General features: G+C 38.7%; 1 protein-coding gene across 2 annotated transcripts; it reads right to left on the bottom strand.

Annotated features, from left to right (window-relative positions):
- Nucleotides 1-445: 445 nt before the first annotated feature.
- On the bottom strand, nucleotides 446-5,227 carry LOC105666212 (UPF0602 protein C4orf47-like). Of its 2 annotated transcripts, XM_012313390.3 has the most exons (4): nucleotides 3,413-5,227; nucleotides 3,153-3,343; nucleotides 2,333-2,606; nucleotides 446-1,312 (listed from the first exon to the last, which is right to left on the bottom strand). In XM_012313390.3, the coding sequence occupies exons 1-4, from the start codon at nucleotides 3,480-3,482 to the stop codon at nucleotides 927-929; spliced, it is 921 nt and encodes a 306-aa protein (XP_012168780.1). In that variant the 5' UTR covers nucleotides 3,483-5,227; the 3' UTR covers nucleotides 446-926. The 2 variants fall into 2 exon arrangements, 1 of the variants encoding a protein (XP_012168780.1); XR_007225752.1 differs by lacking the exon at nucleotides 446-1,312 and having other exon boundaries at nucleotides 2,540-2,657; nucleotides 3,153-5,227.
- Nucleotides 5,228-13,943: the final 8,716 nt, after the last annotated feature.

Raw genomic sequence — 13,943 nt, 5'->3', positions numbered from 1 at the left:
TGCGAATATTTTAGCCTTCGGATCGTTTCATTCGCGGGAATAACGGTTCATGGAAGCGTTAGTTTAGCCATAGACTTAATCACAGACGGTGAAACACATGATCTTAGCAACGTGTTAGCGAGCGTTTAAGTGACGCAACGAGGCTGTCGTGCTGGTACGCGATGTTTGCCAAGAACGTTTAATTGAGACTGCCGCAAGTGGACTCCGCGGCATGGCAAGTTCGTTAGAATTTCATTAGTAAGTTCAGACGTGGTGGAGTGATTCGCTTTGGAAGGGTCGTCTCCTGTACGTAGACACGTAGCCCTGTCTTCGTATTTACCACGTGTCCACCGTTTTCAACTGTCCCGCCATTTGCATGCGTGTAAGCTGTTAAACGCGTATACTAACGAAGACAGAGAGAGAGAGAGAGAGAGAGAGAGAAAGAAAAGAAAGGACAGAACCGGGAGTAACCGTGTTACACGTGTTCTTAGTGGTCTCGCGGTAATTGTTCCCTTTGCACTGCTGCTTCAGCTGAAAAGCACGCGAGTGTTGCGAGCAGTCGAGTGAAGTGGCGAACAATATAATTGCTCTCGTTGGTCTATTAAGAATGTAAATGTGTATATTAGAGGAAGAACGTAGCGTAGGTAATAATCGTTCGTCTTAAGGACTTTTTCTTTAGCGTTTCAATGGTTTAAAAGGAGAGGGTGGAGAAAGTAATCGGTGAATGAAAGTGCAGTTGAATGAATTGAAAAGGACAAAACACGACAAGTCATAGCTTCCGTCTTTCGCAGAAAAGCGATTTTTAAAATTCAGTACACTGCCTACTGGATAATTCATACCACTGTTTTATTAAAAAGTATACAAATTATAGAAAAGTATACGCGCGTTATAAAATATCGTTTCCCAATGAAATTCCTTGAAAATAATAAATGACGAAGTGAGAATTCTTATTTGTTCAAGGGATAAACTTGTGGCTTATAATCCATGTAATTCGTCGCGTTACACGACGTTCTGGTAACTTGATCAATTATGCTAGCAGTATACTTGGTTCGCCGCGATGGCCCGCCACTGACAAACATACTAACAGGTTTCCGCGTTTCCTTGACAGCTTTGTCGTATGGCTCGCTGGAATACGATGGGAATTTGTGGAAGCAACCAGAGTGATTTCCACCGGGTTTCTTTGGGAATGGAACGTAAAGAATACCAGGGCCTATTATCTTAGGCGCGCGATCAACCGGTCGTACGTAAGTAGGTCCAAAATCTTTGTCCTGGTAAGGATTCGGCGGAAAATGATCCAGTGGCGCGCTGGCATTCAGAAATCGACCCGGTTGCACTGTCGCATTTAAAAGTAATTAGTGTACGAAGGAATATTAATTAATATAAAGTAATAAATCATTTTTTTTTCTTTTTGAACGCGCGTGGAACACGATGTAGTATTTTTAGAAAGCATCTTTATTCAGCGTGACACGACACAGAGCGGCCGGTACATAATTAATCTACCAGGCTAATAATAATTAAGCGAGTGAAAATCACCGGTTTAGTTAATTCTGCGTGTTTGAAGACCTCTTTCTTTTCCTTTTAAATTAGTCTCGACAGAAGTTTGAAAGCTCGCACAGGGCACGGTAAAAGAGCGAGGAGAAGGAAAGCAGCCGTCTAACCGTAGCTAGGTTTCATTTTCTTTCCTCTCTTACGACAAAAATGTAATTAGTTGCACCAGCTTGGGAAACAAAATGTTACCAAAAGGAGAAAAAAAAGCGAAAACGAGGGTGAACGTGGGTCTCCAATCTTCTTCCGCGTTAGAAGCCTTCTGTATATTACCTCGATAATATTGTCTGTCTTGTCTACCGCTACTAGGGACGAGTAACGAACAAAAAATAAGAAATAAGAAGCGAGACCGGCGTGGCAAATACAAAAATTAGAAGATACCTGACGATGTAGCATACGCTCGTTCACCAACGTATTTGAACGCTTAGTTCAAAGTATCTGTTGTACGAAATTTTGAAATTTCATTTGCACTGTAATAAGTAGAGTGTGGATATTTATGCAAATTCGTAATTTTATGAATCCAATTTAAATAATGAAACCTAGATGGAAGTTTGTTTTACCCACTAAACATCATAACCCATGTTACACTTTGGATATTTCATATATTTCTGCGAATCGAGCTCGTTTTATGCATTTTGCAACTTCCAAGTATCTCATAAAAAATCCATAAAATTCGCAATGTGGTGATAAAATATAACCATATTTTTTTTTCATATTTGTGTCAAACTGTACCAGTATTTTGCATACATATTTCGTTACAGTGTGCACGAATTTTCAAAATAGTCTATTAGAAAATAAAATCCATTACCTACGCGTTCTTGCGGCGGGTCATAAGGATCGTAGGAATACGATGGAAAGGGATTCAAACAAATGTTGGCGTATCCTGGACCACCGAGAGGATTGGGTTTAATCTTCACGTTCGGCAGTTCGGGCCTCCGTCCTCCCTTTTTACGTTCTTCTGGCGCAGTTCCGAAGTAAGTTACTTTCTCGAAACATCCATGATAATCGCCAGGCGTGGAATGTTTCTTGGCAGGAGAGGGTGGCAATAGAATCCCCCCGATTTTTGCCTTATCACGTTCCAACTGCGAAACGGTGGATGTATCAGGTTGGCTTCTTTAGCATTGTCGCTAGAACTGCAAAAGTAAGACCCCTCAAACTTCCATATTTACCGATAGAAACCGATAGAAAACCGATAGAAAATTAACTTTGTGATTTTAGATTCTTCAATTTCGAATTGAAACGATATCTCGTTGCACTTTGTGATATTCCTCAATGATTTTAATATATTAGGTCGTCCGAAAAGTTTCTTTCGTTTTATAAGAAAATAATGGATGCACAACATTTTCAGTTTTACATTATTTTATCGAATTACCTATGATCCATTTTGTTCTATAAAAATAAAGATCACAATGTTCGACAGATTAGGTTTCGTGTTTGTATAAAATGAGTCGTTGTAACAGACGTGTCTATAAAAGAAGAACAATTTTCGGACAACCTGATAGTTTCAAATCTCCATTTAAAAAATTTTAGATTTTTCAATTTCAAAATGACTGCAGATGCCAAACACGTGGAGAAAGACAACGCTGCCAGCGATGAATGAATTCGACCCAATTACATCGTGTGATTACCTGTTCTTTCGCTTCGATGCGCCATGGCTCGTGCAATGCCTCTCCATCAAAAATTCGCACGAATTTCTCCTCAAATAGATCAGTCGGTGGCCCCGCCAGCATTTGAGGTCCTTTTTCAATACCTTCGCGAAATTTCACAGGAATTCCCTGGTGCTTGTCGAAGGGTGCCGGCGATGGATCGTGGAAATACCCTTCGGAAAATAAAACAGAAGTATCAGCGAGTAAAGGAAGTTCTCATCCATCGACGAGGTATACTTTACCTATTCTATCGAGATCCGTTTTTCCAAATCGTTTGCCCAAAGGTTCCAATATGTATCTCCTTTTCTCCATTGTTGTATCCGATTTGATACTTTAACTTATTTTATTTCGTATCCGAAATACGAATAACCTGAAATTTTATCTGATTTTCGTATGATCCTGAGCGTCAATTGTCCGAACAAACAACAAATTCGTTGATAATTCGATTTTCAACATCGGAAGATCTTTTTATGCGAAAGTTTTTGAAGAAAATGTCTTTTTTACCAGAATCATTTTTAAATCGTATTTCACTTAGGCACATAACCAGTTGTTCTTCAAATATTATGGAAAAGAAATCTTTCAACGTAATCTTAAAATCTTTTGGGTCCTTCGGACTTTGTTTCGTCGATTTTTAGGAAAATTGAAGCGAAACACGTTTTTCGGTAACTGCTTGGTAGATTCGGCACTTTTTCTCGCAGTCAATATTTTATTCATCGCGAAATACTAGATTTATGGAGCTATTGGCCCTAGAAGGATTCAAAGTTCAGCTTGTTTAAAACTGTTATCCTCTTTACCGACATATCGATCAATACAAAAAAGAAATGCAACAAGAGATCGTTCTATAAAACGTGACTATACCTATAAATCAAACAAATAGAACTACCGACGATATACATAGCAAGTACATAAAATTGAAAGGTAAAAGCTAAGACGAGTAACAATGTGTTGTAAATGAAATAAGTACAAATGTAATTGAATCTTTTCAATTGGTTTCCTACATACAAAGAACGCGAACACGGCGAGAGACTCGATCAAAAATATTATCGACACTTGTTTCTCTACTTTGTAGCATCGATAATCAAAGCATAAGAAATTTTTCACGATAACGAAAAAATATTGAATCCAATATACATCGTGTACAATGGCTCGACAAATTATTCGAACGCGCGCTACTAACATCCTAAGCAATAAAAATGGCAAACAAATTTTTCCAAGTCATCTTCCACCGATAAAGTATGATTTATCAAGCCTGTGAAACCGAAAAACTTTCGTATCTGGGATAAAACTTGGCTCGTATCGACTCGATTCTCGCTTGCTGACGTTCGACACATTTCGCGCGAATGAAAATCCTTTCGACGAACACCGATGTAATTGCAAATCCTCGCAATCCTTGGAAAATCTTCGCTCTGGTTTACAAGCAGTCACGGAATCGATGCTACTTCGTGACAGACATTCGTCGTTCTTGAGATTCCTCGGCTTCGGATAACTGAATAGGCAAGAAAACGTTTTCGCCACTGATGAAACGTTCCTAACCGGTCTCTTCACGGTAATGAGTTGTTCTTAATGAGTTGATGTTGCCAGACGAGATGTTACCATTCGCAATGGTAATGGTGGAAACATTTCATTACCGCGTTGTTTGTGAACACCGTTTATCTGCTTGCGCATGATTTATATACATAGACCAGACAGAGTGTACTTTCCAACCTACGATTCGCATAATTATTCAGGACAAGAGTTTTCGTTCGTGGAAATGGAATAATCCTTCCACCAAGAACAAGCTGAATCGGTGGAATAAGTTTTGTTACCGTAAATCTTCTACCATTATCGACAACGTTAACTTTGAACTTCAAAATCGAGGTTTACGTTCGCGGATATTCACTTTTGGAAAAATTCCCATTAAATCGAAGTTAGACATCGTGAAATGCAAAGATTACATTTTTTCGATCTACAAAGAGCAACGACAATTTCCATTCGGTTGTTTAATATTAAAATTAGCTCTTCTATAAAACTTTCTATTAGGTTGTCCGGAAAGTGTCTTTCTTTCGCAAACTTGTTTCTTACAACAGTGCAAACGTGAAACCAAGTGTGTGAAATGTCGCGATGTTTATCTCAACAGAACAAAATGAATCGTACGTACTTCGACAAAATAATATAAAACAAACAACGTTGTGCGTCTATTATTTGCTCATAAAACGAAAGAAACTTTTCGGACAAGCTAATATAATATATTCAAAGGATAAACATTGTCTGGAAAATTCGGATTGTTCATATTTACCATATTTTTCTCCTGTGACCTAAGTAGCAATTTAAATGTAGCCTTGCTTCGCGTTTGACTATCGCGCTATCGCAAATTCACTGGCGGTAGTCGGTAGCAGACTGTACACAGACATTCGGCAAAAAGACGCTGTCTCGTCCCATGTTCCCCGACGATTTACAGTCCACTCGGTCTGGCCGCGTTCTCGCGCACGTGTACACGCTCTCAGACGTAACTAAGGTTACTGCGCTAAGTTGCAGGCAAACAGATGTAATGGCGAAGCTATGCCGGATAAAGCGGACGTGTGTTTACACGCGAGCCTGAAACATACGGACGTGCATTCGGATGTAGCGAAAATTAGCGCATTAAGCGAGAAATGGAGCACGCTGAGTAAAATTCCGCGCACGGAATTTACAACCGAGCCAAAACACGCGCACGGTTGTTACTTTAAGTTTCGCAGACGAATTATTCGTTAACGAATATTCCAAAGCAGCGCCAGCCGAGGTTGCGTTATGAATCCGTAGAAACGTAAACTCTCTGCGTATAACGTTTCGCTTAAGTTTTTCTCAATCCACTTTCAAATTGTTGAATCGGAGTCGAAGCGTTAATTCGTAAATTGCTGTTACGTAGAGCGAATGGTCCGACTTTATGGCTACGTTTCGTTGATCGTACAGCGGCACGTGTGTTACGTACATGCTTGCGTAGTGTCGTAGACAAAAAGAAAGTAGTTTTTCAAATTAGGATATTTCCAAAGAGATACCTTACATATTTCCCTAACTTCCTCTGAGACGACAATTTCATCGATCGCACAGACATTCGCAACGTTCGAAATTTAAATATTTAATAGATAATCTCACTGCAATTAGCTGCGATCATGAAAATATAAATTTACCTAAACATTCGCAGTCTACTGATCTCTAGTGTTATAATACAAAATTCATCGTATTTGTTAGAGGCGTTGATTTATTAAAGAGACGGATGATTAAATTGTAATAGTCAGTGCATATTAAAATCACTTTAAATACAAGTACAGAGATAGCGTACGCCGGTCGTTATCATCGCTCGCTCAATGCTACTGTTCAACTATACTATTGCTATTCGATTGTATGATTCGCTATAATGACTCGCTATACTGATTTGCTATAACGATTATTCTAGAAAGCACGTTCGTCAGTTTGTATCGACCGGTGGTATTACAAAACAAATGTCAAATTGTGATGAAATATTCTTAAAAATTGGAACACGGCGAAACCGCAGAACCCAGTCGAGTCGAACCGAAAACAAACGAAATCCCTTGAAACGTCGTTAACTGTAAAGCGCATCACGATGCCGTAGCCGTAGGTTCGCGATAAAGTTCGCGGAAGCGAGGAACTCCATTATCCAGAGAGGCGACAATACAACTTTCCTTTTCAACGTAGCTGCAGATCGTTCCCGGAGCGAATCTCTCGGAGGATCGGTCGCTCCACCGCGGAATCGGGTACGCGTCGTACCGGCAATTTCCTGCACCCTATCTGCCGCCATATTTTCATGGGATCCGGCTGCAGTCGGCTCGCGGAACCGGAGCGACAACGGCTGCGATAATAACTAAACTTTCGATTGCCGGGGCGAACCATTAAGATAAGACGAGGCAAAAGGGAACGACGCCCAGCTTTAAGGAGACCAACGGAAGATGAACAGAGTGTGGGAGAGAAAGCGAGAGAGAGAGAGAGAGAGTGAGCTCGACTCTCGAGTTGGAAATCGGTGGATGGCGGAAGATGAGAGGAGAGTTGGGTGAGATCGGAAAAGAAGGTGTCGGAAAAAGGAAGCGGAATGGAGACGGTCTCTCCTGAAAGGAAGCCAAGTTACCGGAGAAGGAGGAAAAGGAGAAAAGGACACGGATATATATCTGCCTTTCGAGAGATCGATTAAGATTAAACGCCTAGTTGCCGGGCTTAAGTCCCGGATACAATAGGGAAGCTGAGATTGGGTTTCACGGATTGAAATCAAGGACGTGGTCGTTTAATTTGCAAATGGAAAGGATCGCGGCCACTCTGTCGTTTCTTTTAAGGCGGTTCTCAGAGGGATAAGGTCTGACAGGTGACGCTCCGGTCAAGGAATACTCCCGCGTTGCTGCGGTCCAACTTGCTCCACCTTGGAACACGGAACAAGTTCCAGGGGACTATAGTACTTCGTACGAACTCGGAGGACTTGGTTTCCGATTGATGTCGGAATGTCGGACGAGTGTGTTTTGTACATTGATTGGAAGATTCAAAGACGGTAATTAGAAGTTTGAGAAAATATATTCGGGAGGAAATGTAAAGTATGCGTCCATAAGTAGAGGAAAGAAAGAAATTGCGAACGTTATTTTCTAAATTGACTTTGGTATTTGCTGTTATACGTGTCACCTCTTCAGGGTAAACGAATATACATCGTCTGCTTGTTATTATTAGTTATAAAGTAATAATAAAGAATTAATTACCTTGACATCAGAAAATAAAACGATTATTTGAATAATTCCGATTATACAGCATCCGAGCAACGATCGCCATCCCAGCTGCGAGGATTACAGCGAAAATCGCGAGATAAATGCATCAAATGTAGGTTACACCTTGACTGCGGATTTTTCTGCATTTATAGAAAGGTGGAAGATGTAAAAATATATGGAATGCCCCAAGTACGGTACTTGTTATGATATTTGGTAAATAATATGATTTTCTACTCGAGTTCCATATTTTTAAATATACCTCGTATCTTGTCGACTTTTTCATAAAAGCGTCGTAAAATCATTTGGGCGACTTTGTGAAAAAAGAGTTATTAGGTGCCCGGACTTGCACGAACGCGATTAGGAGGCAATTAGTTTGCCCGGGAGCAGTGGAATCGTCAAGCGGAGGCGAGGGCTGAAAATCATTTTCTCTGCCGTGAATCCGTGTGAGTCGTGCAAAAAATGACTAGAAACGCGAGGATCCAGAAAAGATTAATGCGTTAACGAGAGTTTCAGGTCATCCCCTTTATCTGGAGGCCGGCTACACCGGAAGATAGGTAATTTAAAAGTCCCGAACGCGTAGATACTGTTTGCCCTTTCCCATTCTCGATATTCAGCTCATTTTTTATTCGTTTCTTGCTCGCTGCCCCTCCTACCCTCTTCTTCCTTTTTTATTTTTTTTTTTTTTTTTCTACTTATTACAATGTCAAGCGAGTAATCTCTTCCGTGACCTGATTCTTGCCACGAGCGTGATCGAAGAAATCAAGTTTCGAATTAAGAAATTTTTACATTTCATTAACGATAACGATAATACGTAGAGCAGCAAGCACCTAAGCCATTATTGTACTTATTTTAGAATGAAGAGTAACGGGCAGACAAATATCGCGAAACTTGTAATAATTAACACTTTCGCGTCTCAAGAGAAAACCAGAGACCGTTCGTTGTGGTTAGATAATATTCATCTTGACAAACGTAGAAATAACTATAAAAAGGCTAAGGATGATTAGAATGAAAAATGACTCGAATGTATTAGTACGGTAGTAAGAATTATACCGGAGACGTGCGAAGAGGTGGAATTCTTTATTCGGATTTTTCCTCCAATGGCAAATTATTTCGAAAAGGATGGATGACGCAACGTGTGCGTCGTTACACGCAAAAGTATTAATATCGATATGATCTGTTAACGATGATCCGACGATGCGCTCAAAGTTAGAGGAAACGAGTTTTTGTCGGCATTTAGAATTCTAATTACAATGTTTCTCTGATTTCATTTCGTGTCTATGATGGAACTCGAGCAAAACCGTGCAATCAATACGAAAAAAGATCGATGCGATTAGATTTGTGTCGCGTATCGAACTTTCCAAATGGTCGTTAATCCCGCGTTAGTTCGCTGTTTTTCGCGACCGTGTGCCATTCGTTTCACCCCATGGCGAGTGCGCCCGTGGATAATCAAGAAGTTTGTCACGAACGCGACCTCTTTGATATATGCGTTCATCGCAGGATAACGAAATTAAGGAAGCGCAGTTCGATCCTTGCTATCGGTCTCTGGGAACATACCTTGGCCTGATTCGATCTCATTAGTCCGAAAGGAAGAAGGTCGCGGAGAAGGAGGAGGAAGGATTCCCTGGAGAATACCGAAACGCTGCTTCCAACAGGATCTGACAAAAAATGAATGGAGGTTGTCTCTGTTTTTCCAGTCAGGAGAGATTTCTCGATGCCGATCGTTTTCCCTCGTGTTCGTTTGACGTTTGGTACAACTCATTTCTTTAGTATCCAATTTCGTTGTACTTCGATGTGACGCAGAAATTCAGTGGCTATTTATGGAACCAAGGATTTTTAACGAGTACCGTCATTTATTATTTGGTTACGAATTTTTATACATGTACATATTTCTATAAATACAAGCAAAGAAATATACCAAATATAGTTGAGATATTTCGAATTTGAAATATCCCGAAATTTATTTCGCTCGTTAGAAATTGCAGGGAATATTCTACGTTAAATATCTTTGCGCATTGTAAGCATTCTGTGCATTTTTGTACTTTTATAGTTCGCACAAATGCATAAAACTATCAGGTATACGTATTTATCGATGGAGAGAAAGAAATCGAAGGAAAGCAAAATGTTAAAGATAATTAGAGTTAGATTATCGTTAAGTCATTTACAATTATTTAGAATGAAATAATCGTCATGTAACGTCGAATTTTTAATCATGATTTCCAGAAACAGTGTGCAAGATATTCCAAGATATAAAATTTTAGCTAATTGGTCTGAATCTTCGTATATGCATAATTCTACTTATTTTAAAAGAATCCTGCTAAGGACTGGTATTTGGAATTAACTCGGTGGCAAATTCTGTCTGCATTAGAAGGCTGAGTACACCAGCAAAGAATTTTCTTTAGTTACTTAAGCAACTTTGCCGGGTTTCTCGCGTAACGGTTTTCCCTAAGAACAGTTTCCCAAGGAAGCTTAAAGTTTCGTTGAGCATCGTGAGTTTAACCGGAACAAAAACATTTCTGTTCGTCGGTAAAGCCACCCGGGCCACCCTTAAACGGTCGGAACGACTTCAATCATAATACGGTATCGCGACCCGCAATAAAAAATTTCATTAGCAAAGTAATTAATTAAACGAATGTCAAACGCGGCGATGCTACCGATCATAACGCGTTCTTTTACAGGATTCTGCGGGACAATGCCGAATGTTATATCCGCGACCATGAAAATTTAATTTACAAATACACCATCATCTGGACTTTTCTTTCGTGTCGATCCTGTACGATCATTTACGATATCTCAATGTATTATTGATGCGAGCGTGTATGAATAGAACAAGATGGGATATAATATAGAATAATATATAAAGAAATATAAACTAATAGATAAAGATGAACAATAAGAACTATAGTATATATTCCCCATGAAAAATATATTTTTGTTTTATTTGGTAGACTTTTTACGATCAATTCTCATTGAGAATTATAATTAAATTATTTTAGCGTGGTACTGTAACTTGGATTATAAGAGTTTATATTATGTTTGATTCTAGTTGAATCTAATGCTTTAATATAAAGGGTCTTTTTAGTCTGCGGGACGATACCGAATGTTACATCCGCGACCATGAAAATTTAATTCACAAATACACCATCATCTGGACTTTTCTTTCGTGTCGATCCTGTACGATCATTTACAATCAATATATTATTGATTATATCGGAGGGAAAAAATGCGAGCGTGTATGAGTACAACAAAATGGGATATAATATAGAATAATACATAAAGAAATATAAATTAATAGATAAAGATGAACAATACGAACTATAGTATATATTCCCTATGAAAAATATTTTTGTTTTATTTGGTAGATTTTTTACAATCAATTCTCATTGAGAATTATAATTAAATTATTTTAGCGTGGTACTGTAACTTGGATTATAAGAGTTTACAGTATGTTTGATTCTAGTCGAATCTAATGCTTAAATCTAAAGGATCTTTTTAGTCTGTGGATCTGATCCGTCGTGTCGAGTAGTATGAAAAATATTGCTGAAAAAATTGTGATCGTATTTTTTAATTTAACCATGGAATTTCAGCGCATCGAACGGTCAGTGTTGATTCGATTAAGCTTTTCATTGGGGAAAGTTCTCGTTGTAATTACTTCGAAAGGAATTTAATAACTGTAGTTCATTGTGATGTTAATGTTCAATGAGTATCGGTGTAGTTGCCGGAAAACAATTCCTGCAAGTTTGGTCAAATTTCAGATTATAATTATATTTGTTCGTTATAACGCTTGATCGAGAGAATCCGATAGTACCGAACAGGGTCCGAAATGAATAAATAGATACGTAATTAATTTGTTTCCGAAGAATGCGGGCTAATGGGACGACGTAAGGAAGCTATTTACGTTGTTTCGTTATTGGAAACTATTTTCCTGGTGCATCGGAGTTATACTTATGTAATCCGAATTTTGTTTATTTAACTTTAATCCGAATTTTATCAGTTTCATTCGAGTCGTTCAAACGAGCCTCTTAGAAGCCAAACTGATCAACTTCCTCCTTTTATCAATTTCTTAATTTCATTACTTGACTATACGATTAAAAAGCTTAAAAAAAAAACAGATGATTTATTTTCTCAAGTTCATTCATCGCAAGAACGTAGAGTAAATAATGGTAAATTCCGACGTGAATTTAAAAAGACAATATTTGTAACATCATCGTTGTTCCGTATTTTTCGATTGATAAAGTTGATCAATGTGGCTGGCTGTAACTCACTTTCATATTCCTTTCGTGTTTTACCCAACAGAATATAATTTGAAATATCGGTGTTATTTACTTTGAAAAATTATCGAGAAGTTTTAATCCGAGATAAAATTAATGTTCTATTCCTATTTCATTTGTTCTCTTTGCGCAGGATGTGCAACAGCTAGTAATCGTTTGCGTTAAAATCATCGTCCACTCTACATTGAGAATTTCATTACAGAAGAGATATATACGTCATTGTGTTTCATGAGTGGTTGGAATAATTTACATTTCAGTACCTTCATAAATTATTCTAGCAGAAATATCGCATGACTTGATGCGTTCTACATAATTTGTACATTTAGTAGTTAGAATAATATAAACATTTTGAATAAATCTACCTATAGCTTGTGTAAATATGCATAATCGATATTATATCTATGAATTACGTGTAGCGGTGCATTTGATAAAAAAGAAATTCGATGGCAAAATAATCGAATTGAAAGTTTCACGCTATTTTTTCAAATTCTACGACCAGACCGTCGCCTACGCATCGAATGTTTACGATCCACTTGGCGCATTGAACATCGCCTGTTCGTTTATTTTCCTTTCAAAGAAAAATGCTCAAGTGCGGTCCCTCTTTTGTTCCGACAATAAAGATCGTTTGTTCGTGCACTCATAAACCAAGGGAACAATAATTTTATCAAGGCGTACAGTTATGTTTCTTACCGTGAAGGGTTTGATCCGTAAAATTGTCGCGTTATTGCTCGTAAACGCTGCGGACTGACCGTGAAATAAAATATTCTCGCGTGCTCTGTAATCAAAAGTTTCATGCGTCGGCTTCGTTATAAAAATTTGACGACCTGTCCACTCCGAAAGCCACGTAACAATTGGATAAAAGGTAACGTCCATTAGATTTTCACTGTTTAATTCCAGGATAAAAATCATCGAGCCAAGTTCCTTGAAACTTTTTAATCTCCGAAATGTTCCATTTCTGATTCATGGGAGAAGTGTAATTTTTTATTCTCCAAGTTCTGAAAGCTTTGCAGAAGTTTTAATTATATGAATTATATATTTTTAACTCAAACAACACTTTTAGAGGGAACAACTCAATTAGTACACTATCCGGGAATAATTAATTCCCCCCTGGTTATTCTTTTGTACACTACGCGATGATAATGAATTTTGTTCCTTCGTTCTTCTCCTATGCTGTATTAGATTAATAAACCTCGTGGAGAAAAGTAATTGAAAAATTATTAATTGCAGTAAACTCTAGGGAAAAAGAACCGAAGACGATGTTTCCAACAAATTACCCTGTAACTTTTAAATTTCAAAATGTTTTACATAACGCGCGTAATACGCTGTTACATATCAAAGTTTTCTATGTCGAATGTTCAAATATTTCCACTGTACGCGTTCAAACAATGTGAATAGTTTTATGACAAAGAACATTGACACGATGGCAATGAACGGGTTGAACGACCAGGGCAACACATTTCTGCTTCGTTAATTCGAAACTGGGAGAAGTCAACTCGACGACGACGTAAAGCCGATCGATCTTTGCCAGCAGCTTCCTTGAAGAGGATGTTGTTCGATGGTCGAAGCAACCGCACAAACAGATCGCCAGAAAGGCGATGGTTAAGCATCAGACGAGATACGTAGCCCGGATGCCCATGTCGTAGGAGCGGCACGCGTCCCAGGACCAATAGGAGAAGCCACAGAACTGCAGAATTATCGATGCCGCGGTGGCATTGCGGCGCCGTGTCCATTAATTCGACGTTAGCCTAAGGGGCTTTAAATAATTAATCCCGCGGCCCACCTGCCGC

The sequence above is a fragment of the Bombus terrestris genome, chromosome 11 (assembly GCF_910591885.1).
Source record: "Bombus terrestris chromosome 11, iyBomTerr1.2, whole genome shotgun sequence".
NCBI lineage: Eukaryota > Metazoa > Arthropoda > Insecta > Hymenoptera > Apidae > Bombus > Bombus terrestris.
This window is presented reverse-complemented; position numbering and strand designations above follow the sequence as displayed.

Bases quoted from the DNA above. Each gene is read 5' to 3' on its own strand.
- LOC105666212 (XM_012313390.3), bottom strand. From the start codon at position 3,482: ATGGAGAAAAGGAGATACATATTGGAACCTTTGGGCAAACGATTTGGA. The intron at 3,344-3,412 runs GTAAAGTATACC...TATTTTCCGAAG, and splicing joins AACGGATCTCGATAGAATAG to GGTATTTCCACGATCCATCG. The intron at 1,313-2,332 runs GTAATGGATTTT...TAAATGCGACAG, and splicing joins CCCGCCGCAAGAACGCGTAG to TGCAACCGGGTCGATTTCTG.